The sequence below is a fragment of the Callospermophilus lateralis genome, chromosome 3 (genome assembly GCF_048772815.1).
Source record: "Callospermophilus lateralis isolate mCalLat2 chromosome 3, mCalLat2.hap1, whole genome shotgun sequence".
NCBI lineage: Eukaryota > Metazoa > Chordata > Mammalia > Rodentia > Sciuridae > Callospermophilus > Callospermophilus lateralis.
The window spans coordinates 101,921,489-101,945,033 of NC_135307.1; the positions used below are offsets into that span (position 1 = coordinate 101,921,489).

A 23,545-nucleotide genomic window follows, 5' to 3' on the forward strand; every position below is an offset into this window, starting at 1 on the left:
ATTCTTCAAGTTTGCAAAGCACTGCTCTAGGTATCATCCAGCTGGATGATTCATTAACAAGCTAATAGATATTTATGGATCTTTCTAGAACTGACAGTAAAAATGTGGCCTATGGTAATCTTTGTAAATTATTTCTAAGTATTCATCTTGGCTCACTAAAAGTTATATTCAAGGTAGGATCACAACTACTTTGTAGAATATGGATAATGAGTAATCTCAAATAGACTTTGAAGTGATGTTTTGGTCTAATACTATGACAGGCATTTCTGAGTCCTGTCTCTTTGTTCCCTTCTCCAGTAGCAGCTTGCACTTGTAGACGAAGAACTATTTCTTTCTTGCCTCTTAGGCAATAGATTTTAAAGGAAAATGTATTCATTAAGATGAGCCTCAAATATGTGAGGGGGTACTGTTTAAATTTCTATTAATATTTATTTTAAATCTGGCAATTATGCCTTATTTTTTAATATATGAATTAATAGTATGTGCATATATGGTCTGGGGTTGTGACTTAGCGGTAAAGTGCTTGCCTAGCACATGTGAGGCAATGGGTTCAATCCTCAATACCATATAAAAATAAATAAATAAACAAACGAACAAATAAATAAATGTATTTTGTCCAGCTACAACTAAAAATATTTTTTAAATAGTATTTGCATATAATAAATTAAATGACAGTTATTGAGGGCTCATATTCAAATCTTATATGTAAAGGAAAAAAAGCTCATACTTTTGACTGCTACTCTGGGATGTACCATGCCAGTTCAAGATTTTACATGTGGAATTGTCAAACAGTTGATTGCTGGGAAATAATATTGTAGTAAATTCTGTTCTATTTCCTGTAATATGTGGTTGTGTGTGAATAAAGGACGGTATTTACTATATTTTTGTATGGTTGAAAGTTAAATATTTATTGTATTCTTTGGTCTGGGGACAGAAAGTCAGCCATGTTAAATGATAATCTGTAAAGTTAATAAACTATGTATAATAATTTGACAGATCATAAATATGTATCTAAAACAGATTATTTGTTTGCAGGTGCTTTAGGAAATAATTGTAAGTCAACTTCAGTGTTTTTATAGTTGTGAAAGGAAAAGAAAGCTCTTTTACTATACTAGAATGAAGAGAAGTAAAATTGAGGAATGCTGAGAACATAATCATTTAATTAACCTTTGGCTTTCAAATGTACTGTGAACAATTAGTTGATGTACAAACACATTGCAGTTAGCATTTTTCTAGGGTAATATTGTTTATGATAATAAGCATTATTTCAGTAAGTGTTTCATAGATTTTGTTGCATTATTTTGACCTTGTGGCTAAGAATGGGTATCAGAAGGAATATCCAGACACTTGCAAGTTCATTTTAAGAATAAAAGTAAACTTCATGGAGTGTCTTTCTGGAAACCATCCTATTTTGTATACAGCTTCTGCTGCTTTTGGCTGTCCCATTTGGGACTAGGTTTGTGGTTTTTGAGGGCACCCTTGTGGTCATTACCAAGTTGTAAATCTTACCCACATACTTCTTATGTTTGTCACATGTGTTATCAGTAATTCTAAAGAAGATAGAAATGAAACAGAGATTCATTTGGGAGTTAGCACCCTCAGAAGAATAGTTTTAAAACTGCATGGCAGAAGGAGTTGTGACATGCATCCTATAAGCAGTTGTAATGATTTGATAGTTACTTAGCTCTTGGTTCCTAGCCCTTTGGTTGAACTGTGAACATGCTTACAAAGATAGTGAGGCCTGTTTTAGCCCCATTAATGTCTTCTTGAATGTTAGCCTGCAGTTTGGATGATGATAAATGTTCAGTGACTGATTTTATAGTCCCAGGGGATTCTGGGTGGTTTCTGGTTTCTGTGAGGCAGAGCAATTTTCTCTCTTACTTGGGCCTCTTCTAAGTTTTTTTTTTTTTTTTTAATCTTTACTATGTGGTTTTAAATTGGCAAAGGGATAGGTATCATCTGCATTTTCAATTAACTGTTATTCAAATACTTATTTAGAATCAATATGATTTTGGAGGTGATACTATACTTTGTGTAAGAGTCTGAGAAGCAGGAGTTTTTCATTAATAGGGATTTTGTAAACTTTATCTTGCCCGTGTTTTGCTTTTAGAAAATCTGGTAAGCTATAAAGAGAAATTTAGTAATAGCTGAGTGAAATGATAGCATTAGCTTTATTGTCTTCATAGTGTTTGCAATTTCTTTTTTCAAACTTAAGCATTTAAGTCAGTTATATTTATTTTTTTTACTTAGTTAAGTTTCTACTTGTTATGCAAATAGTAAAAGAAATATAAACAGACCTTTCTTGTTAAATAATTGTTTGCCATTTAGGAAAGAATTTATTCCCAATATACTGATTGTGGTTATTTTTAGTATTTTAGATAACACTAATTGCCCAATCCTTTGTTCATAAGGTGCAAGAGCAGAGAAAGAATAGTGATAATCATTTTTCTAATTTATAAGAATTGAATGATCCATAGAACTCTCCTTTTGAATGTAATGAGATCATAAAGATAATTTTAGTAATAGTTTATAGAATTTTGATAGCTCCTCTTGTCAGAAGCACTGATTAAAACATTGGGTTTATGGTGTTTTGTTTACAGAAACTTAACTTTTCTTTAAGATCAATCAATAATTTTTTTAACTTTAAAACCTTAAGAGGAGGAGTAAAAGGAATACTATGCTATTCTGCTTTTAAATGATAAATGAGGATCTTGGTTAGGAATAACTATTTGTAAGTCTATGTATTAATTAGGTGAGTGTCTTTATGCTCAGTTAGTACTACCAAATAATCTCTTTAATACTCTGGTCTTTTTCCCCCCTAGGGTTTTACAGACAGCCCTCATTACAGTGATCACTTGAATGACAGTCGATTAGGGGCCCATGAAGGCTTGTCCCCAACACCTTTCATGAACTCAAATCTGATGGGTAAGTTGGTGATTCTCTGCAAGTATTCTCAAAGTCCCTGTGGTCAGAGAAATTTTTAATTCCCTTGTTCAAGAAGGACACGTAAGTATCCCGAACAAATTTTCTGAGTTTCTAGAGGCTTCTAGGGCTTTCCTGTTTAGGTTCAGCTTGAAGAACAGCATCCCAAAATTTGGAATCTTCTTATAGATAATGCACTCTTGTTATTGGTATCAAAAAGAAAATAACAGTATTTTAACTCACTTTTGACATTGTCTGTGTTACCTCAAAGCATTGCATATTTTCTGTTTTCTGGGGCAGGTGGTAAGCATTATTTCAGGGGTGCTTGTAATTTACTGTTTGTCTTAATAGTTGTATGTATGTGGTAATTAAAAATATGACAGAACAGTGATTTTAGGCAGATTTTACTCATATTTGACAATATGAGTAATATTTGGCACTGTTTGATTAAAAGCTAATGGTATGCTTAGTTATTGTAGAGATTGTGTTAAGCACTTTAATTCATGTTGAGGATGCTTAAAAGTTTGGTCTGCAAAAGTGAAATGTACTTTGCAGAGTAAGACCTATCACTTAAACCTGATATTTATGTTTTGGCAAAACCTTTATGGTTTTCATTCTTCCTCTCTCCCTGCTGCTTGCAGAACATATCCCCCACCCCCACCCCCGTCATTCTCAAATGAAAGTTTATTGTTGTTTGGTCTGAAATAAGCCCAAGTTTTGGTTTTTTTTCCCAGTTTGGATAGTATTCATTCATATCCATATACATATACATACATATATATATGAATGCTTTATATTATATATACAAATATATATAATATTATTTGTACATGGACATAATACCTTTATTTTATTATTTCATTCATTCATTCATTTTTTTATGTGGTGCTACCTCACACTGAGCCACAACCCCAGCTCCTTCTTCTTCTTCTTTTTAAATAAGCAGTAATTTGACCTTTTTTTCAAAACTGGATTCAAAAGAGTCTGTATGTTTCATGATGTTATTTTTCTTTTTGCTAGTGCTGTGGCTGAGCACATTACAAAGGCTTTATTTAATCTGTTTTACTGATTGTCATTGGTGTCATGTAAATATGGAAGGATTGTGTAATTGACATTGATTTCATTACTTATTCTGTTTCTTAAGGACATGACCTATATTGTGATCTTAGAATTGTTCTTTTGAGACACAGTCGTGCTAATCTAAGTGGATTACCCAAATCCAAAATCCTGGTGGTCTGCAGATTCTTTCTAAATGGTTTTGCTCTGAACAGTCTTTGTTTCTTTCTTCTATCATCTGTAGTGTTTAGAAGACAAAGTCTGATGTTCTAGTGTGTATTTTGCCTAAGGCAGTTGACAGTTTAAAACCAGAATCATTGAGTGTGACACGAGTAAAAAAAATCTAATAAGCAGTAAAACTTGGGTTTAAAATCACAGTTTGTTTCAACATAAGCACAAATGAAAATCATGGCATTAAATATATTATTCCAGGTAAAAATCAAAGTTAAATTTAAAACAAAATAATGATTTGGTCATGGAAAACAGTTTTTTTAAAAAAAATTTACTGAGTTTGCCATCAAAGTAAAATAGACTAGACCCTCCAAATAAATTCCTTTTGCATTTTAACTTGACCCCAAGTAGTATTTAATTTATATTAAATATAGTAGGGCAAGTTAAAATCAATGTTTTTGTAAATTAGCATTGAACTAAGCTTTCTTATTGAGGGTATCACTCTGCATTGTGAAAAATAAGAAATTGCCCCTTTTCTATTTATGTTCTTACCTTTATTTGTTGCTCACAGAGATGACTCTTAGACCCAATAGAATTGCATCACCAGAAAACTGAGAGCTAAGGTGACTATTAAAATTGTGGGGGACAAATGTAGGAATCAAATATAGTTCGGGAGGTATTATGCATGCCAGTCTTATAAGCAGCTCTTGACTATAATACTGTAAAAAGTGTATCTGAAATTCAGTTTGAGGTAACATTTTCTCATTTGGAACAATTATGAACATGTGCCTGTTTCTTTCTTCAGTTTTCAAATAATTATTGGAATTACCTTGTTTAGTTGATCAAATAGATTTAACTATCAAAATCAGACCATAGATTTTGGTTGCATGTTTTAACTATACCTACTTTGAAAGGATTTATTTACATATTAAAAAGGGAGAAGTAACCCTGAAATGATTAAGCAGATATATTCAAAAGGGTTTGTCTGGCACTTGGAAAGGTCTTGGTTTACCATGCTCATTTCTTTTTATTTTCAAGAAAAATGATTAAATGAGTACTTCAATAGAATGACTTACTGTAAGCATTCTGCATGGTAGTAGCTTGCTTTTAGAAATGAATGTCTCTTAAATGGCAAGTGCAGCTCTGTACAGCAATAGGCAATCTAACTTGATGTGAACCAAAGTAATTGAACTGTTGGATTCCCAAACATATGTGCTTACAGTATTAGACAGGGTTTAAATAAATAGATTCACTTTTCTAGCTGTTTGATAGTTAAAGGGAGTTTCAGATCGAAAGCCTGAATTAAAGCTTCGATGATATGTGTCTGGCAGTATTAGAAGCATTTGAACTGCTGATTCCTAATTGTCACAACAGGTAACACTTGGGGGTGGTATGGTGAATGATGAATGCTCAGAAACACTTAAAGCTAATAGTAAAGCAGTAACACATTTTATCACTGCTGTCATCATGTAAAAAAACTATTAAGTGTTATGTGCGGAATCATACATCTAGCAAATGTTGTTATTTTTTGAGTATTAAGTTCAGCCATAAGCACATTTGCCTGAAGAAATAGTGGATTATAAAGTGCCATTGTCTTTCATGATGGAGCTTTCAAACACTTTAATGATTTTATGCATTACAAAAATGAGAAATTTTGTCTAACAGGGGTTGATAATGATTCAGTAATGAACAGTTTGCCACAGAAAGTACATTTCTATATTCATTTAGATATTTGAAGTGTTTTATTGAAAGTCAAAAATTACTATGCTGGATTAGTGTTTCTTTTTATGAATTCCAGAATTATCCTATTGATTTGTCAATATGGTATGGCTTGTCTTTTTAGTGAAATAAGTCTGTTCTTAGCATCAAACAGCTCTGTGTTATATTAAAACTTTGTGCAAAAACCTTGACCATAAAAGTGAACTACAGAATTATCACCAAATAGCCTGGTCTTTTTCTACCCTCTTCTAGCTTTTGCCCATTTCTACACTTTTGATCCCCTTATTAATTTCTATAAGACTTGTTTTGCTTTACGTGTTGGTAATCAATTATGTTTGTGGTGATGATAGGACCAACTCATTAATTGAACATAGGAGCAAATTCTGTTATATAATTCATTTCTAAGTTTTTTACTAGCTCAGCATTTTCCTTAATCATAATTATGAAGACAATGGTTTTGAAAGATGACCATCAAAAAAGTTCACATAATGAAATAACTTTTGACATTATTATATATTTTATCTCAGCTGTCCCCCCTTAGAAGTACAAATTGTATGTTAAAGACTGAAAAAAGAAAAAGCTATTTAACTTTGCTTGTAGTAGTCCGCTGCATTCCAATTTCATATGCTACATAAAAGTCTTTTGTAAAAAGGATCATTAGCTTCTAGGAAACTAGTTTTCCATGGCACACACTACTGGAAAATATTCTTGGTCGTATGAAGGACAAAACAAATAAATAAATAAATGATAAAATAACAGTACTTTGGAATTGCTCTGTGTGTGTTTGCTATGTATGTTTTATAACTCACTTTAGATAGATATTTTAGTTAATTTAATAGATGGTTTCTAATCAGTAAATCTCTACTTACAGATATTTGACTTATAAACAAACCAGCTGCCCCTTCACATTGCTGCTAGAATATCTTTGCTCAGTTCCATTCTCTACCTCAGGAATTAAAGGGCCCCTCTGGTAACAAAACTACTGTTTTATTTCCATTTAATTGTAGGTTAAATAGGTTTTTGTGGACTTTTCTGGGAATTTAAATTCATTTATCTCATATATTTTTCTGTGTACTCAGTATATATTCCTATATATTTTTTCCTGTGTGTTGAGTATTTCAAACAAACAAATTTCAAGAAAAAACCTTACATATTAGATACTGCCTGAACTATTATTTATGATAAATCTAGAAGTCTCCCAGAATTACAAAAAAAAATAAAATTACCATTTTTAGAATGTCAAAAACACAGTAAAATTCTACCTTTAAAGATGTCTAACTTTGATATACATGAAATTCCTTTGTTAGATGAGATAATGAAAATAGATAACCATGGTAGACTTCTCTCCCAACCATTTTCAATCTCTAGGACCACACCAAAAAAAAAAAAAAAAAAAAATCCTTTTTTCACTTGATAAGTGGCTATTGAAAAGATGAATTATAACTATAGAGAAACAAATTTGGACCAAGCAAAGGGAATTTGAAAAATGAAGAAGGATAGATGATGTTCTGGTCTCTTTCATTCTCCTTTTAGATTCTTAATTTCAGTCTTTCCAAATTGCTCCAAATTATCTTTTCTGCCTGCTGTAGTACATGATACCTTATTTCTTAGTACCATGGAATGTTTTCTTTCAGGGACATTATGCATTTTATATATAATACTCTTCCTGGTGTTATCTTTTTTTAATAACCCTACCCAGCCTCTATACTCTGAAAGGCAGACTCTGATAACTTTTGATATCCTTTCTCTTTTTTCATTTATTTTCCCTTCCCCCTCTACCTTCTTTTCCTGCCTTTCTTCCTTCCTTTTTTAGTGCTGGAGGGGAACCCAGGGTCTCGCATGTGCTATACAGATGCTCTACCACTGAGCTTTACCTCCAACTCTTTGAGGTTCATTCTTTCCTAAGTCATTCCTGTGAGCCAGAGATGACCTGATCTGGGAAAAATCCAAACTAGGACTGATGCCTTGTTTTCTAGAGCACCCTTGTATAGATGTAGATCCCTTCTATCTGGGGGTTATTAGTCCTGGATTGAATTTCTTAAAAGAGTAACCAAGATGTTAGAAAATACCAGGGAAATGTTTTATTTGAAAATAAAACTAAAATAAGAAAATAACAATATTGATATAAATTATGTTATTATATAATATCTACCAGGTCATGATATTAACAGACTACTTAATCATTACCTTTGGGAAGGTTTGTTTTGTTTTTCGTCTAGGACTAGGGATTAAACCCAGAGTCTTACACAGCAAATACCACAGAGCTGCACCCCACCAGTGATTTCCTTTTCCCCAGAAAAGTGTACAGTACTATATATGTTCATTACTTCACCTTTGAATCTTAATTTTTTCCTTAGTTATTTAACTGACTCAGATCATAATCTGTCAAATGACTTTGTAACTAATTACATCATTTTCATGGATGTCATAAAATCTTGAGTCTTTTGCATGATATTCACTTTAAATATATCTTTTGTATTTGCTATGTATTATGGGATATTTAGCAAGAGTTTGACCAACAGTTCCACAAACTCTGGCTTAAGACAACCATATTACCTGTGGGGAATATTTCACCGTTGTTTTTATGGTCTAATGAATATTTTCATGAAGTAACAATGTTACCTTAATTTTTGGAACCTTCAGACTAGTAACTGTATAGACTAAATTATGAAGGACCACCTTTATTCTTTAATTTATTGCATAGTCCATGAGAAGAGTAGTTACTAGTCTTTACTGTTTTCTAATGATCTAGGGGTATAGAACTGATAGGTTCTTCTTCCCTGAATCTTTCCATTGTTTGTAATTCTATCCAGGTGAACATAAACTCTTAACTGAGGCTGTTAAAAGTTGTCTGTAATGGGGTAGATGACAGGCTCTGTGGCTCCTTGATTATTAGAAAACAAAATCTTAAGGAACTTTTGTAGCCTTTATAATTTAGTTAAATGCTAGAATTTGAGAATACCACCATGGTAAACAGTTGAAAATTTGGGACACTATTTTAATTCAGAATTAAAAATGCTCCTAAAGGAGCATTATCAGGTCACACTTTCTATGTGAAAAAATTTAAGTTTCACTGCTTGTAGTTGTAATGATGAAGCCTGCATCATTGAATAAAGGTTTTCTGAGAAATAATTGCTTACATAACTAATAATGTTCAAACTGGAATGGGCCTTAGAAGTCATCTGAATGGTTCTTTATTCGAGAGTGTTGAGAAATAATATGGTTGTCATAAGGAGTGGATGCAGTAGGAGGGGGGCTGGTGGTACTCCCTATATTCTGAAAATGCTGGAACCTTTTTCAAAGTAAGCGTTAGTATTAGCTTGATTGGTAGTCACAGTGTTTATGTAAGTTTTAATTAGGGACGAAATAATAGTGAATTTTTGAAAACACATTGAATTGCTTAGGTTTAAATTATAAAAGTATTACTGTTGGAAAATATTCATTGCATTTTGATCCTTTATTTCTGTGTTTTTTGTTTGTTTGTTTGTTTGTTGTTGTTTTGCTGTTTAATAGGCCTTACATTTTAAGTGAAGCAGTTATTTGGAGTGTTAATCTACCATTTTTTGTAATCTCCATCACATCTCAACTTATTTATTTTTGCATACAAAATTCAGTCTTTACTTCTCATAGACCACTTTTTTGTGTGACTTCCACTATATATTTTGTTGGTTAGTGGCATTTTTATATGGTTTTAGGTTTTTATAACTTGCTATTTTATCTGTATTTAGGACTTTTTGATACCTACAAGCACAGACACATGCATTTGCATATGTATTATATCTGTTTATTGAGGTTTTTTTTAAGAGAGAGAATTTTTTAATATTTATTTTTCAGTTTTGGTGGACACAACATCTTTATTTTTTTTTTATGTGGTGCTGAGGATCGAACCCATCGCCATGCTCATGCCAGGCGAGCGCGCTACTGCTTGAGCCACATCCCCAGCCCTGTTTATTGAGTTTTTACATAATTCTTTCCTCTTGGAAAATGTATTTTGGGGTATTATTGCCATGTGGTATGGTTTGGTGGTTCTACAGTCATTCTTCTATTATATACTTGTTTTTCACTTTGAGAATAGCTCTGGAGAATTGTAAGACAAAAGGAAGTATAGTACAAGTCCACTTCACAATAAATTAAATCAATGTATTTAGAGGTTAATTATAAATTTTATTAATAACTCTTACATACATTTTTTACTCTGGTCCCTGAGTAAAACTTTTACAGCAAGCTAGATAGCAAATATTTTAGGGTTTCTGTTCCAGAAAGCAAAATCAATGTTATTAAATGAGTACTTATATAATTTTAAAAATTGTTTGTTTGAAGCCAATCCTGGTATAAATTAGAGGGCTGGTTAGGGTCAGTAATCTTCTCTACATTGTATATTACATAATGACCAGAGTCATATTATGTTATTGATAGAAAGACCTGAGAAAGGTTAAGTAAAAAAGGATGAGAACAGAGAAGCATATAAAGCTTATTCTGATATGTTTTAGAAATCAAATATATCAAAATGCAACAAGATCAGGGATTGAATGTTGGAACAAAAAAATTTACACTAGTAGGAAAAACAGTTTAATTCTAATAAAATCTTGAGTTTAGTTAACAATAACATTCTAATGTTAATTTCTTAGTTTTGACAAATATTGTCTGATTATATAAAATGCAATGGGAAACTGGTTGAAAAGTATATGGGAACTCTACTAACTTGGAAACTTTCCTCTAAATTTAAACTCATTCCCCTTTAAAAAGTTTACTTGAAAAATTATACATAGCTTCATTTGCATTTGGGTAGAATATCTCTCAAAGAATATTCAAGAAATTAACAATGATTTCCTTCTAGGAAGGGAACTCCTAGAAGGCAAAAGGGGAAAGAAGGTTATTTTGTACCCTTGTGTTTTTTGTTCTGCGAGCATGTAAAAACCACACTTAAAAATTACTTGAAAGAGTGAGAAAAATAAGCTACATGTCTTTGCAAGAGACATGTCTGATAAAGGACTTTTGTCCAAAATGTATAAAGAACTATTAAAACTCCAATGAGAAAACTAGCAGCTGATTAATAATGGGCAAAAAACCTGGACACTTCACCCAAGATGTATAGATGGTAAATAAGCCTATGAGTAGATATTCAACATAATATGCCATTAGAGAATTGCAAAATAAGGACAGTGAACTATCTCTAAACACCAGTTAGAAAGGCCAAATCCAGAATACTGACAACACCTAATTCTGACAAGAATGTGAAACAACAGGATCTCTTATTTGTTCATTTTACTGCAAAATAATAGAACCACTTTTTAAGACAGTTTGACAAATCCCTATAAAACTAAATACACTCTTACCGTACAATTCAGCACTTTTGTTCATGGTATTTTTTTCAAAGAAGTTGAAAATTTATATCCACATGGTAATCTGCAAACAGATGTTTAAAGCAGCTTGATTTATTTATATATATATATATATATATATATATATATATATTTAGCTGTAGATGAACACACAGTATCTTTATTTTATTTTATTTTTTTTAATGTGGTGCTGAGGATTGAACCCAGTGTCTCACACATGTGAGGCAAGTGCTTTACCCAGCCCTAGCAACTTTTTTTATAATTACCAAATATGGAAGCAACCAAGATGTCCTTCAGTAGGTGAATGGATAAATAACAAACCATAGAACATTTAGGCAATGAAATCTCATTCAGTGCTAAAAAGAAATGAGCTGTCAAACCATAAAAAGACATGGATGAATCTTGTGGATTATTGTGTGAAAAAAGCCAATCTGAAAAGGCTATATAGTATATAATTCCAACTATATGGCATTCTGGAAAAGGGGAAACTATCGGTGAAAAAATCAGTGGTAGCCAGTGCTGGAGGGAAAAGGAGGTTGATTAAGTACAGCACTGGAGTTTTAGTACACTGAAACTATTCTCTACATTTTAATGGTGGAGACCTGTCTTATACATCTGTCTAAACCAATTAGGGTCCAATAAGTGGACCCTAATGTAAACTATGAACTTCAGATATTAACATTGTGTCAGTATAGGTTCATTAGTTGTAAAATATGTATCACTTTTGTATGGGAGTTGATAGGAGGCTATGTCTGCGTGTAGGTAATAAGTATGTAGGTAGATAGGTGGAGAGTATATGGGAACTCTCTTACTTCCTACTCAAAATGTTTTTGCTAAAACATCTCTAAAAGTTAAATTATAACAAACTCTGGTGCATTACAAATTTAAGATTTTCAGAAATATTTTTCAAGTGATTAATACAGATGAGTCCTTTGGGGAGAATTTTTTGTATGTGAAATCTGAAATAAAAACAAATCACCCCTTGCTTAAAAAGAGGTTTAAGATCAAGAATCTACATCTCAAATTTCCCATTTTGCTTCATTGTGTCAGTGAATCTGGCTGTGGGGTATATTTATCTGCTGCAAAGTCCACTGATGCATGCAGAGCTGAGCAGAATACAATTTTCCCCAGTGGGTCCTCTTTCTCAGGGCATTTGTAGCTGTGCTGCTGTGTGTGGGGTCAGCAGGGAAAAGCTGGAGGGGCTAAGATGTCAGCTTTTGTAAAGCTACTAACACACTATTTTAGGAAAGGAATGGGACATCTGGCTTTAAAATGTGTGTGTGTGTGTGCGCGCGCGCGTGTGCTTTATATATATAAATATATAATTTCCAGTAGGACGATTAGTTGTAAGTGTGCACAGTAATGTTTACTAATATTGTAAACAGGGTAACTTATTAACGTCTGTGGTATTTAAAGACTGATTATATAATTCTCTGTAGTTTTTTTGTGCTTTTCTGTTAGAGTATTAGTTTCTATTTCTTTTGTCCTGACATTAGATGTTTTTGTTATTGTAACTAGTTAATTTAAACCCAAAACCTAGGAATGTTTGTGTAATGTTTGATGTAATGTTATTAGTTGTTCTTACTTAAATCATTTGTATGTTACCATAAATCACAATTGTACTTAAGTCAGCCGTTAAGATATCCTATTCATTGAAAATGAACATGTAAAGTGGTGGTATATAGAAAGTTAATTTTAAAGAATACAGAATGGCTACTAAGTAGCACATGATGGAGAAAATATTTTTAAATTTAAGATACAAATAGAATTAATATTTCTAAGCAGAATGTGTGTAGATCACTGGTCTTAGGATAACAAGTTATGATATTTGGAAAAAGTGAAAAATAATCTTAAATTACCAGTAAATTGTACAAATACAGCTTTCTCAGCATGGGTTCTCATGATAGCATAACAACGTGTAATATATCTGATTAGTGTTATAATAGATTGCCTTGAAAGAGAACAGTTTTAAGGATTAATAAAGCACACAGTAGGAAGGATTTAATTAACATGATCAGTCTAGGTTTAAAAAGAAGTGAATATTTTTCTTTAGCACATTATTAAAATTTTCTTACTTTAAAGAATCATGTTTTAAAGCATTTTAAATGTACCATAGTTAGGGAAAAGGACCACACTTTTGCTTTGAAAACACTAGCATAATAAATTAGAGTAGTATGCGTGTTTTTAAGATGGAGTTTGCCTGTTGCAGAACTGGTGAGGAGTGAGTTGACTCCTGGTTGCCTTCTTAGTGGATTGTGTTATCTCACCATGAACAGAGGCATAGAGTAGCCAAGTCCCAGTGAATTTCAGGACAAAAATTGATGAAAGCACACTAGTGGATATAGCTCTTCCTAAGAATTTGTTGCAAGCGTATGTATGTATTGTGTTCATGAGTTTGAACTCATGTATCACATTTTCATTTTTAATACAAAATCTAAACAGATTCAGCCCTACATGAGAAGTTTAAGTCATCTTTTCATGGTGCCTGTTACTTATTTCCTCAGTGACTACAACATTTGAATTTGGTTGAAAGTTTGTTTTTAATTGGGGAAACTGAGTCTTTTGTGTCCACCCCCCCCCCAAAAAAAAAGCCAAGCATAGAATGTAGGCTGCTGCTTCTTGTCCCATTCCACAGAACCCCTTAAGAGACTTAGTTGGTCTTTATAAATTTGGGGGCTGGGCCTAGATGGCTGCATTCAATGTTGAGAGCTAAAAAGGAGCTTGGTTTTTACTTCATTGTACAAATGAGAAAAACAATTGATGTTAAGAAGATTTGAAGCCCTTAGAAGATTCAAGTTCATAATGCAAAAAAAATATAGTAATAAGAGAGCTCATGTATAATGGCATGATTTGGAGTGAACATACTTTATATACAGAGTTATGAAAAATGGTGTTGTGAATGGATAATTATGATTGTAATGCATTCCACTATTGTCATGTATGTAAGAATTGAAAAAAAAAAGGTTTCAAGTTAATGGGAATATTCTCATTAATATTAATGTACCAAGGTGGAAAAAGCATGTTGTGTTAATAGGAGAGTCAAGTCCAGTGTGGCGGTGCATGCCTGTAATTCAGCAATTAGAGAATCTGAGGCAGGGGATCTCAAATCTGAGGCCAGCCTCAGTAACTTAGCAAGACCCTATCATTAAAAAGGGGGTGGAGAAATGGGGGTATAGATCAGTGGTAGATGATCCCAGGCTCATCTCGCTAGCACCACAAACATAAAACGAGAGAGTTCTTTACTCCCAAAGAAGTGAGAATTATACCAATTATCTTTGTTGTACTTGCTTTGGCAGCACATCTACTAACATCAAACAGCAGTTGTATAGTTTACTAAGCTAAAATGGGTCAGTGAACAGAAATGTAGGATTTTACTGAGTAAAGAACAGGATATTTATTTAGATCCTGTCCCAGATGCATTGTCTGGTGTTAGTCTCATTTACGGATTCTTGTAATAGAGTGATTTTTTAAAAAGTGATCTCCCATTTCTGGCTGACTCTGATCCACTCTAGCTTTATTTGTTTGTTCGTTTTTAAGACACAGTTTACCTGCAGAAGAAAAGGCTAGGGTTGAATTGATTTTTGGTTGAATATTTTATTTCATGGTGACAGAGGCATGGAGTAGCCAAATCCTATTGAGTTTCAGTCCAAACTTTATGAAAACATAGCAATGCATACAGCTTTTCCTAGGAATTTATTGCAGGCATAAAAAAGAAATTTTAAGATTCACTGAAGGTAATGGCAGTTGGTTTCCTCCCTAGGACCTAAGTGATAGAGGTAATATAGACTCCAGTATTTGGTGTATTCATGTTGAAGGAAGAGGACAGGATGAGGAATAGAGAGATCTGGTTCAGCATATCTTGATAAGTTCATAGTTTGCCTTTGTGGAGTAGAGGAATAAATAGGTTTGGTTTGTGTATCTTGGAAAGAATAACACTTCTAAGTAAGAGAGGGCCAAGAGAAAAGCGTTACCCCAAAGTGTCCTATGAACAAGTGGCCAGTTCCCCCCACTTCCCTTTAGATACCAGAGAAAACAAAAAAACTCCAGACACAGGAATATTTTTAGAGTAATAGTTTTTATTATCCATAATGTGATTTAGAAGGAAAGGGAATCCACTACCCTTCCTCAAATCTTAGGAAAGTGGGAATGAGAAATATTCTGGATTTCCTTTTTTTTTAAGTTTAGCTTAAAAAAAAAAAACAACCTTCTAACAGCTGGCTCTAGACTCCAGATATGAGTAGGAAGCCCTAGGTCTGGGAATGTTTTTGGTGTCACCATAGTCCTCTGACCTGACCTCAGTTGAATTTTCAGGTGATCTGACTTTGCAGTGATCTGACACTGTAGTGTAAAGGTACCCATACCTCAGATAGCTTTTTCAGTGACAGGCCCTGGGTTAGCTCTGTGGTAAAATTTGGAGGCTCCTTTGGCAGATAGCTTGGAGAAGTGAACATTACCACTTGGAATGCCCTCAGCTGTCTTGCTAACCATGAATCATCCTACTTGGCCAAGCTGCAACTTGATCTCCACAGCTGTTCAGATGAAGAAGCTGCTACTGGGCAGCTTAGATTACTGCATTCTGAGTGTTAGCAGTTAAGGTTCCATCCTTTCAGTCAGGTCTGGGTGGCCTTGATTTTCTGTGGCAAACCAGTGGGCAGGCAATTCATTTTTGTGAGATTGGTTTCCTATCACACAAAATCTAATAATTGCTTCCTGTGAGAGTTTAAATATACCATCTCTCTCTTCATATTTTATTGAAAGCTTTCTATATGCTAAACACTGTGTTTAAGAATGTGTGAAATACGGTGATGAAAATGTTATCTTCAAAATAATTAGTAAGGATTCAAACTTTGTACTTAATAGGCTTATAATGTGTATAAAAATATAACATCTGGAATGTATGTTCCAGGCTTAGCTATAGGAGTACAGTGCTTTTGATTTGAATGGGGGAAAAATATATGTAAACTCATTTAATGTAAAGCACAGTATTCATATTGAATCCATTTTCAGTTATGAATTTCACTTTTTCATGGCATAAAGCTATCAGATCTCCGAGTATAATTGTCCAGAGAATAAAGTCCATGATGCTCAGCCTGGAACTTAAAGATCTTCATTTTCTGCCTGAAGCCACTGTTATGGTGACTATATCCTCAAGCTCCTCCTCCTCCTTTAAACTCTTCCTCCTTATTTTCCCCTTACCTCTATGAAGTACTTTACACCCCAACTGAATCCTAGTGACCCCCCTGTTTTCAAAACTATCGTGTACTTCCAGGTTTTTGCCTTTGCCTGATGACATTGGCCTTTTATTTATCCATCATACATCAGCTCACATTTGACATCTGTGACTTATTATAGAGGACAAAAACACTGCTGCTTTTGTATTTTAACACTGTACAACCTGCTGAGTAGCATATCTTATTATCACCTCTTACTAGAGAGTTGTGTACATTCTTTTTCTGTTGAAGTATAAATTACTTGAGGGTAGGTCTCTTTGTTATTTCATTTTGTGTCTATATCTTTTAGTGTATGCCTGAAATGTAGTGACACTCAGTAAATAAAATGGCATTTCTTGAGTGGCTGTCCCTTAACTTTTCAAAAAAAGGAGTACTATAGTTTAGCATCATGTCAATCAGAAGATACAGAACTACCTCTGAAAGTAAATTTAGAGGTGAAATCTGGCTGTGGTCCCAGAGTCTTTGGCTCTGTGGTAATGACTTTTGTTGGTAGGTTAAATTTTGAGGACTTTTTTTTTTTTTTGCCTAGTAACTAATTTTATTTTTGCGATGTTTTTGAAAGCATGTTTATTTCAGAAATAATTGATTATTTTTGCTCTTTGACATATGAGCACATGACCATACATGATTTTTTCACTTACTGCTCCATCAGGAGCTTATTAGTAAGGGAAGTGGTTGCAGTTGGCAGCTATCCCAAGGTACTTTTAGCCAGTGAAAAAATATAGGCAGTGATTAAGTGTACTGTAATGTTTTCATGATAATTATATGTATGTTACAGGATTGGTTTGAGAATTAAAGGGCACAAACTATGCATCAAATTTAACATAATACCTAGCACATTGTTAGTACTCAAACATGTTCTGTTACTAATAAATTAAAATTTGTACTAACATTTTCCTTAACTTTGGGTGAAGATCATTTTGTTTTAGTTAGAATCTTATCATTCTTCTTATGAAAATTGTTATTTAAACAATTGTATAATTCATAAAATGGTTTTATGAATAACAGACATAGGAAAGCTTGCAAATTTTTAAGTGGTTTTTATTTTGTGAAGAGATTATATTTAAGTCATCTGTTCACAGACAAATGGGATATTAAATAAAATTTTATTGTTAATTTTATTGACTCATTATTGTCTGTTATCTTTGTGCTATCAATTCTTGCAGTGCAGAAGGCTTATCTTGTATTCAGTACAATGATCAATTTAATTGGCTCTGCAGTGTTTAGGATGAGGTTGCTTGGCCAGGATATATTTGGCATATGAGGAAGGCAAGCTTCAATGTTGATTATAACTCCGCCTTGTCTCCATTGTGTTCTTTCTAAGCACAGACACAGCTTGGTCCCCTGGCAATGACATACAGCAAACGTCAATAACAACCTTTGTAAATGTTAAATAAAAGAGCAAATTGAAGGGCAGTGATTCATTAGGAAAGAATTTTGTCTGAGCAAATTAACTCCTGTTCCTGTTAACCCGTGTTAAAGAATCACTGACTGTCTCTTGAGTCTTTGGATGTGATTGAACTAGAAACTGTACAGATGAAGGGCCTCTCCTCTCTTTAATGGGTACTTGGGATCTGTGGTGTGTGCTTTTTATTCAAAACATCTTTCTTTGTTTCTTTACTATTTTTTTAAAATTTATATTCTGATAATCTGGCCAATTTGATCAAGCTTCAGATGTTTACCTTAATTTGTAGTGCAGCTACCAAAACCCTCTAAATTTCTTGTCTGTGAAGATTTTTATTATAGATTTTCAGTTCTATTGTTGTATTGTACATATGTATGTTAATTCTTGAAACCAACCTATGTGGATCAAGTCACTAATCATTCCACCTCAACAGCCTTACCAGGCAGACAGCCAAGGTGCCAGTATTCTCAGATTTTTGTATCTGTTGTATTTTGCATTTCATTTCCAATTTGTCTTCTCTTGCCTAATCATTGCAAAAGCATCCTGTCTGACCTCAGAGTTGTTGGCTTTCGAGAAACATTTTTTAATACTTCTTTCACTAGCCAAAACTTGAATTTGCATATTTTTGTATGCACATGATTTTTATCTGAAAATATTTTATTCTTTCTCTAAGGTACACTTAAAAAGAAATTCTTCAGATTTTCAAAGCTAGCATATTTTCTCTTCTTGGGAAACATGTTGTATATCTATTGACTGCTTTATCAGAATAACTCATTTATGTGTTTTATTATGTACTATAATGGATTCATCATGAATTTGCTGTTAATGAGGAGCTTTTTAAGTTCCTTGTTTTATACTTTTATTTTTTGTGCACAAATGAAAAACATATTTTCTTTTCTTCCTTCCACTTCAGCCAAACACAGCATCATTGTGAAAGACCCCAGCCCAGAAACCCCAGGCCCCATTGTGAAACCATCAGGGCGTGTTGCTAACCCACTAAACACCGGAGAGGTCTATCTGTTAATCAGTTAAGGGTAGTCTATTGTGAAAGGACAGGATGGTTGGAAAAGAACAAAAAAAAACAGGTCCCAGGGCATTCTTAGGCAAATAGGAACTGATAACATAAAGTGAAGAACAACTTTGCCCTTTAGGTAATCTATATGCTGGGTTCAAAATAACCAATAAGAAACCTGTTGCTTACCGCGCGCGCGAAACCTGCCCCATTATCCTATAAAAGACCTGTACCCCAAAGCCTGGTGTGCCAGTTCACCAAAGCTCCGGCTGAGGTTTTGCTGAGCACCCGCAGGCGTCTGTGTCTGAATAAACCTCTTGCGTTTGCAGCCAGTGCCTCGTGCGTCTTTCTTGGACAGGGAATTGGTGGGTCTTTCATTTGGTGAGCCAGCCAGGAGGAATGGATGCGAGGTTGTGGGAGTGTTGCGTAGCCCATACGGAGGCAAATGTGATTGGGGCTTTCCCTCAGTGCCATTCATCTACCGATCACCCTAGATACCCCTTAGGGCTGTCGGGAGGGGGCTCAAGAGAAAGGAACCTTAAGAATCGTCTGAGAGTAGCCCAGACCAGAATTCCGCAGTTGTTCCAAACTCCTTCCTCCACCTCCACGCATCCAAAGCAGGTCGGGATTCCAGACACTGTGTACTCACGCCAATTGCTCTCCGGGCCCAGACAGAAAAGTTGGAAGCGGCTTTGGCAGAACCCAACATGCCCGCTCTGTATTGAACAGGTGATTAAGAGCTGCCTAGGCCGAGAAACCTCTCACCCGAGTCTTGAAGAGTGGCGGCTGCACTAGTTGCGTTTAAGTAGCCGTCGGGTGCCCACCTTACCCTCCAGAGAGAAAGAGAGAGAAAGATGCACCTCAAACAGACATGGGGTGCGTGCACTTTCCTCGGTGTAGAATCTCAGTCTGGGACAGAATTTATGACTGAAAGTTCGGCTCCCATTCCCAAAGCCAATTAATGCCAATTTAATAATGAGGACAGGGTTTTGAGAAAAGTTAAAGCGAGATATCAAAGTTTTTAGATCCCCAGCAGGCATTTCTTAACCACAGTGGGTGCACACAAGCCAACTACGGGAAGAAAAGAAAACACTGCTTCCCTAATCTCGCTTACAATTTAGGTTAAAATTTAGCTAAAGTTATCTCCACACCTCTAAGGCAGATTGGAATTTGGGACTCTGCATCGGTCCAAAGTAAAACAATGCCATCACACTAAACAGAGACATAAAAAGACACACAGAGACACACAAAGACATAGATTCCCTTTTCAGATTGTCAAAAAAATGAAAGTGGGTGCTGGCCCCAAGCCAACTGGGGCCTTCCCTTCAGATTGGGGGAGCATCCCCCTCAGATTGGGTCTGACAACCCCAGATTGGGAGATTAGTTCTCTTGCCAGGGTTTTGGGCTGGGGACAGACAGGACAATAGAAACACATAACACAAAATTCGCAGCGCGGCCACAAAATTCGCAGCACGGCCACAAAATTCGCAGCACGTCGTGGATTGCTACCCAGAAACTAAAGGCTCAGATGGATCCGTCAGTTACAAAATACTTTACCAAATACTTCACAAAATACTTTACTACAGGCAATCCACTCAGAACCCTGGGACGTCTCCCAGGGTGGCAGAAATCCCTGGGACGTCTCCCAGGGTGGCAGGAGAGAAGTCCGAGTTCGTCAACTCCTTCTCGAGCTGCCCAGAAAACAGCGCGATTACGCGTAATCGTACGGACGCCGCGCACAGACAGATAACGACTGCAAACATAGAACAAAAGAGACACAAAATGACACGAGCTGGCCAGCTTACCTCCCAGTGGTTGCCGGGTGTTCCTCGGGCAGGGATCCGGACGGGGTTACAGGAGTTCTCCTGGCTGGCTCGACAAATGAAAGACCCACCGATTCCCTGTCCAAGAAAGACGCACGAGGCACTGGCTGCAAACGCAAGAGGTTTATTCAGACACAGATGCCTGCGGGTGCTCAGCAAAACCTCAGCCGGAGCTTTGGTGAACTGGCACACCGGGCTTTGGGGTACAGGTCTTTTATAGGATAATGGGGCAGGTTTCGCGCGCGCGGTAAGCAACAGGTTTCTTATTGGTTATTTTGAACCCAGCATATAGATTACCTAAAGGGCAAAGTTGTTCTTCACTTTATGTTATCAGTTCCTATTTGCCTAAGAATGCCCTGGGACCTGTTTTTTTTTGTTCTTTTCCAACCATCCTGTCCTTTCACAATAGACTACCCTTAACTGATTAACAGATAGACCTCTCCGGTGTTTAGTGGGTTAGCAACACGCCCTGATGGTTTCACAATGGGGCCTGGGGTTTCTGGGCTGGGGTCTTTCAATTGATCTATCATTTACATAGTATATATTCATCATGATGCTCCCCTGGTAATCCTAAATAGGAACTACTTTCTTCTGCTTTGTCATAGTACTTTGTTTATATCTCTTGGAAAATAAGTCAGATATTTACATTACTACATTAAACTTTTTTTTTGACTCAGCTTTGTTTCTGTTTCAGAACCTCAAACAAAAACAAACATTCATATATCCCATCAACATTTCTTTCTACTTCTTGCCATAAATCTTTATTTCTAACATTATTTACCTGCTTAGTTACCCACTTTGTTTGAACTGTTTCATATGTGTACACTTTTTCTCACGTTGTTTCCTCTAACTCCAGTTCATTTGTCAACACTTAACTGCATTCTGCCATTTTCAAGGCACTGTTTTAGCTACTTACTTGGTCTTATGTTGGTAATGAAAGCCATAATGACTTTGTGTCCTGGAATTTTCAGTTCATACTTTACCTTTCCTAAGAAGGCTTGCCCAGATTCCCAACTTGGATTAGTGTTTCTTTGTTTTGAAGATAAAACCACTGCTAAAGATTTTTAAAAATTATCATTTAAGTTTTCTTGAGGCAGTTTATTTGGAATAATGACACAAAGGTAGGTAATTGCATCTCATGGTAAAATTCCTTTTTAGTCTCTTTTAATCTCTCATTTCTTTGGATTAAGTAGACAGTCTGTCTGTTAATGCAACTCCACTGCCTCTCTTAGCTTTTGAGCCTCTCATTTAAAGGAAGAGACACAGGCCTCAGGCTCCATGTCTGGAGTAGGAAGAGTTTCTGTATATGGCAGTTGCAGCTGGTTTTCCATTATGCTGTCTTGTAGTTTCTCACATACTTCAGTTTCCATGTATCTGCTTCTACTTTATTCCACAAAAACTTAACATTTTTTCTTTCAGTGACTTGACTGAAGCAAACAATTAATGTGAAGAAAACATAAATGTGCAGCTATGGCAAACAGTGCTGAAAGTAGTCTGGGGTTGGCTAGGGAGTTTGGGAACAAGTATACTTGGGTATTAGTGGTGGTGGTGTTCTTTCCTACAATTCTGAATTGTTTGATGGACATTTTCTTGGTCAGATGATTGAAGCCTTCTTCATGTGGCAGATCAGACTGATAGCCATGGTGTTCCTAGACTTCCCAGGTATTGCAGGTGACAGTGCATTTCCTCTACAGTAATGAAGAAAACAGAGTCCCAGAGAGTTCATTGTGCAGACCTTCCACCACTAATATCCTGACAGTACGCTGACATTTTCACCAGAACAATATCTTGGCTCTCAGAACTATTTGTTTTTTCTTAGAGTGATTCTACCATTATCATGATTGACTTAGCAGGAAAAAAATACCAAGTGGATGAGAGAATCAAATGGGGTGGTGATACAGATCCCACCAGGGACAGATAATCAACCTTGCCCAGGTATAGTGGGCTGTCCAGATTACAATAAAAAACTATTTGGGGCCTTTATGTGTCAGGGACACCCGAGAAAACCAAGTGTGATTTGAGGTCTGCAGTGTAACCAGCGGTTAGTTTTCCTTTCTCTATTGGAAAATTCTAAAAATAAAACAGAGGTTAAAACTTTATGATATTCTTTAATGTTTGTTGTACTGGATCCAGCTGATAAGCCTGAATAAAATCATAGGACTTCTGGTATATAGTTGGTGATATGATGCATCTTGTTAACTTAAGGCAAGCAGCATGTGAAGTGATTAATATTTTACTGTTGACTCTGGCAAATCTGTGGGTATAATGAGTGTGAGACTCATGAAATGCTTTAGTAGAAAGTAAGTTATGCATTAGACTTTAAACTCCAAGACTAGCTAACAGTAAATTTCTGAGCAACCCTGTTGTTGAGCTAGTTAAGTTTTGCTTTATTACTTTTTAGCTAATAGATAATTTCTAAAAAGCAAGATGTTTGCCCTTTGCAGTGGGAATTTAATACTGTGTTTTTGACAAGCGTAGAATGTACTATACTTTAAAATTCTTTCCTGCTTAATTATGTAGTTTTAGAATTATTTTATAACCCTTTAAGTAAAATGTATACATCTTCATAACATGTTGTAAATAGAACTATTCTCAACTTGTTTTCTTCTTGTAAATATAGAATTGGAGAAAAGATTAATCAAGTAATTCCAGTGAATATGATGTTTTATAATGTTTAGATTTGTCATACTTATGTTTAAAGAATCTGGTTTCTCAAATTGAGACCTTGATGATCTCTAGTGCATTTTTTAAAAAAACACCTTCTTGTATCATCCTTATAATCTGATTAGCAAAACTTGGTTGAACTCTACATTCTCTTTGTATTATAAAACGAAAAAGAAATTCTGAAAGAGTTGTTTTGTTTT

At 34.9% G+C, this 23,545-nt stretch overlaps 1 protein-coding gene across 9 annotated transcripts in view; it reads left to right on the forward strand.

Moving 5' to 3' along the window:
• The window catches only part of Tcf12 (transcription factor 12), a 351,984-nt gene that overhangs the window by 168,670 nt on the left and 159,769 nt on the right, over window positions 1-23,545 (forward strand). For all 9 annotated transcript variants that reach the window (XM_076850834.2, XM_076850837.2, XM_076850836.2 and 6 more), the window contains one exon: window positions 2,823-2,925. In XM_076850834.2, coding sequence (XP_076706949.1) covers window positions 2,823-2,925 — 103 coding nt within the window. The remainder of the gene's footprint in view (window positions 1-2,822; window positions 2,926-23,545) is intronic.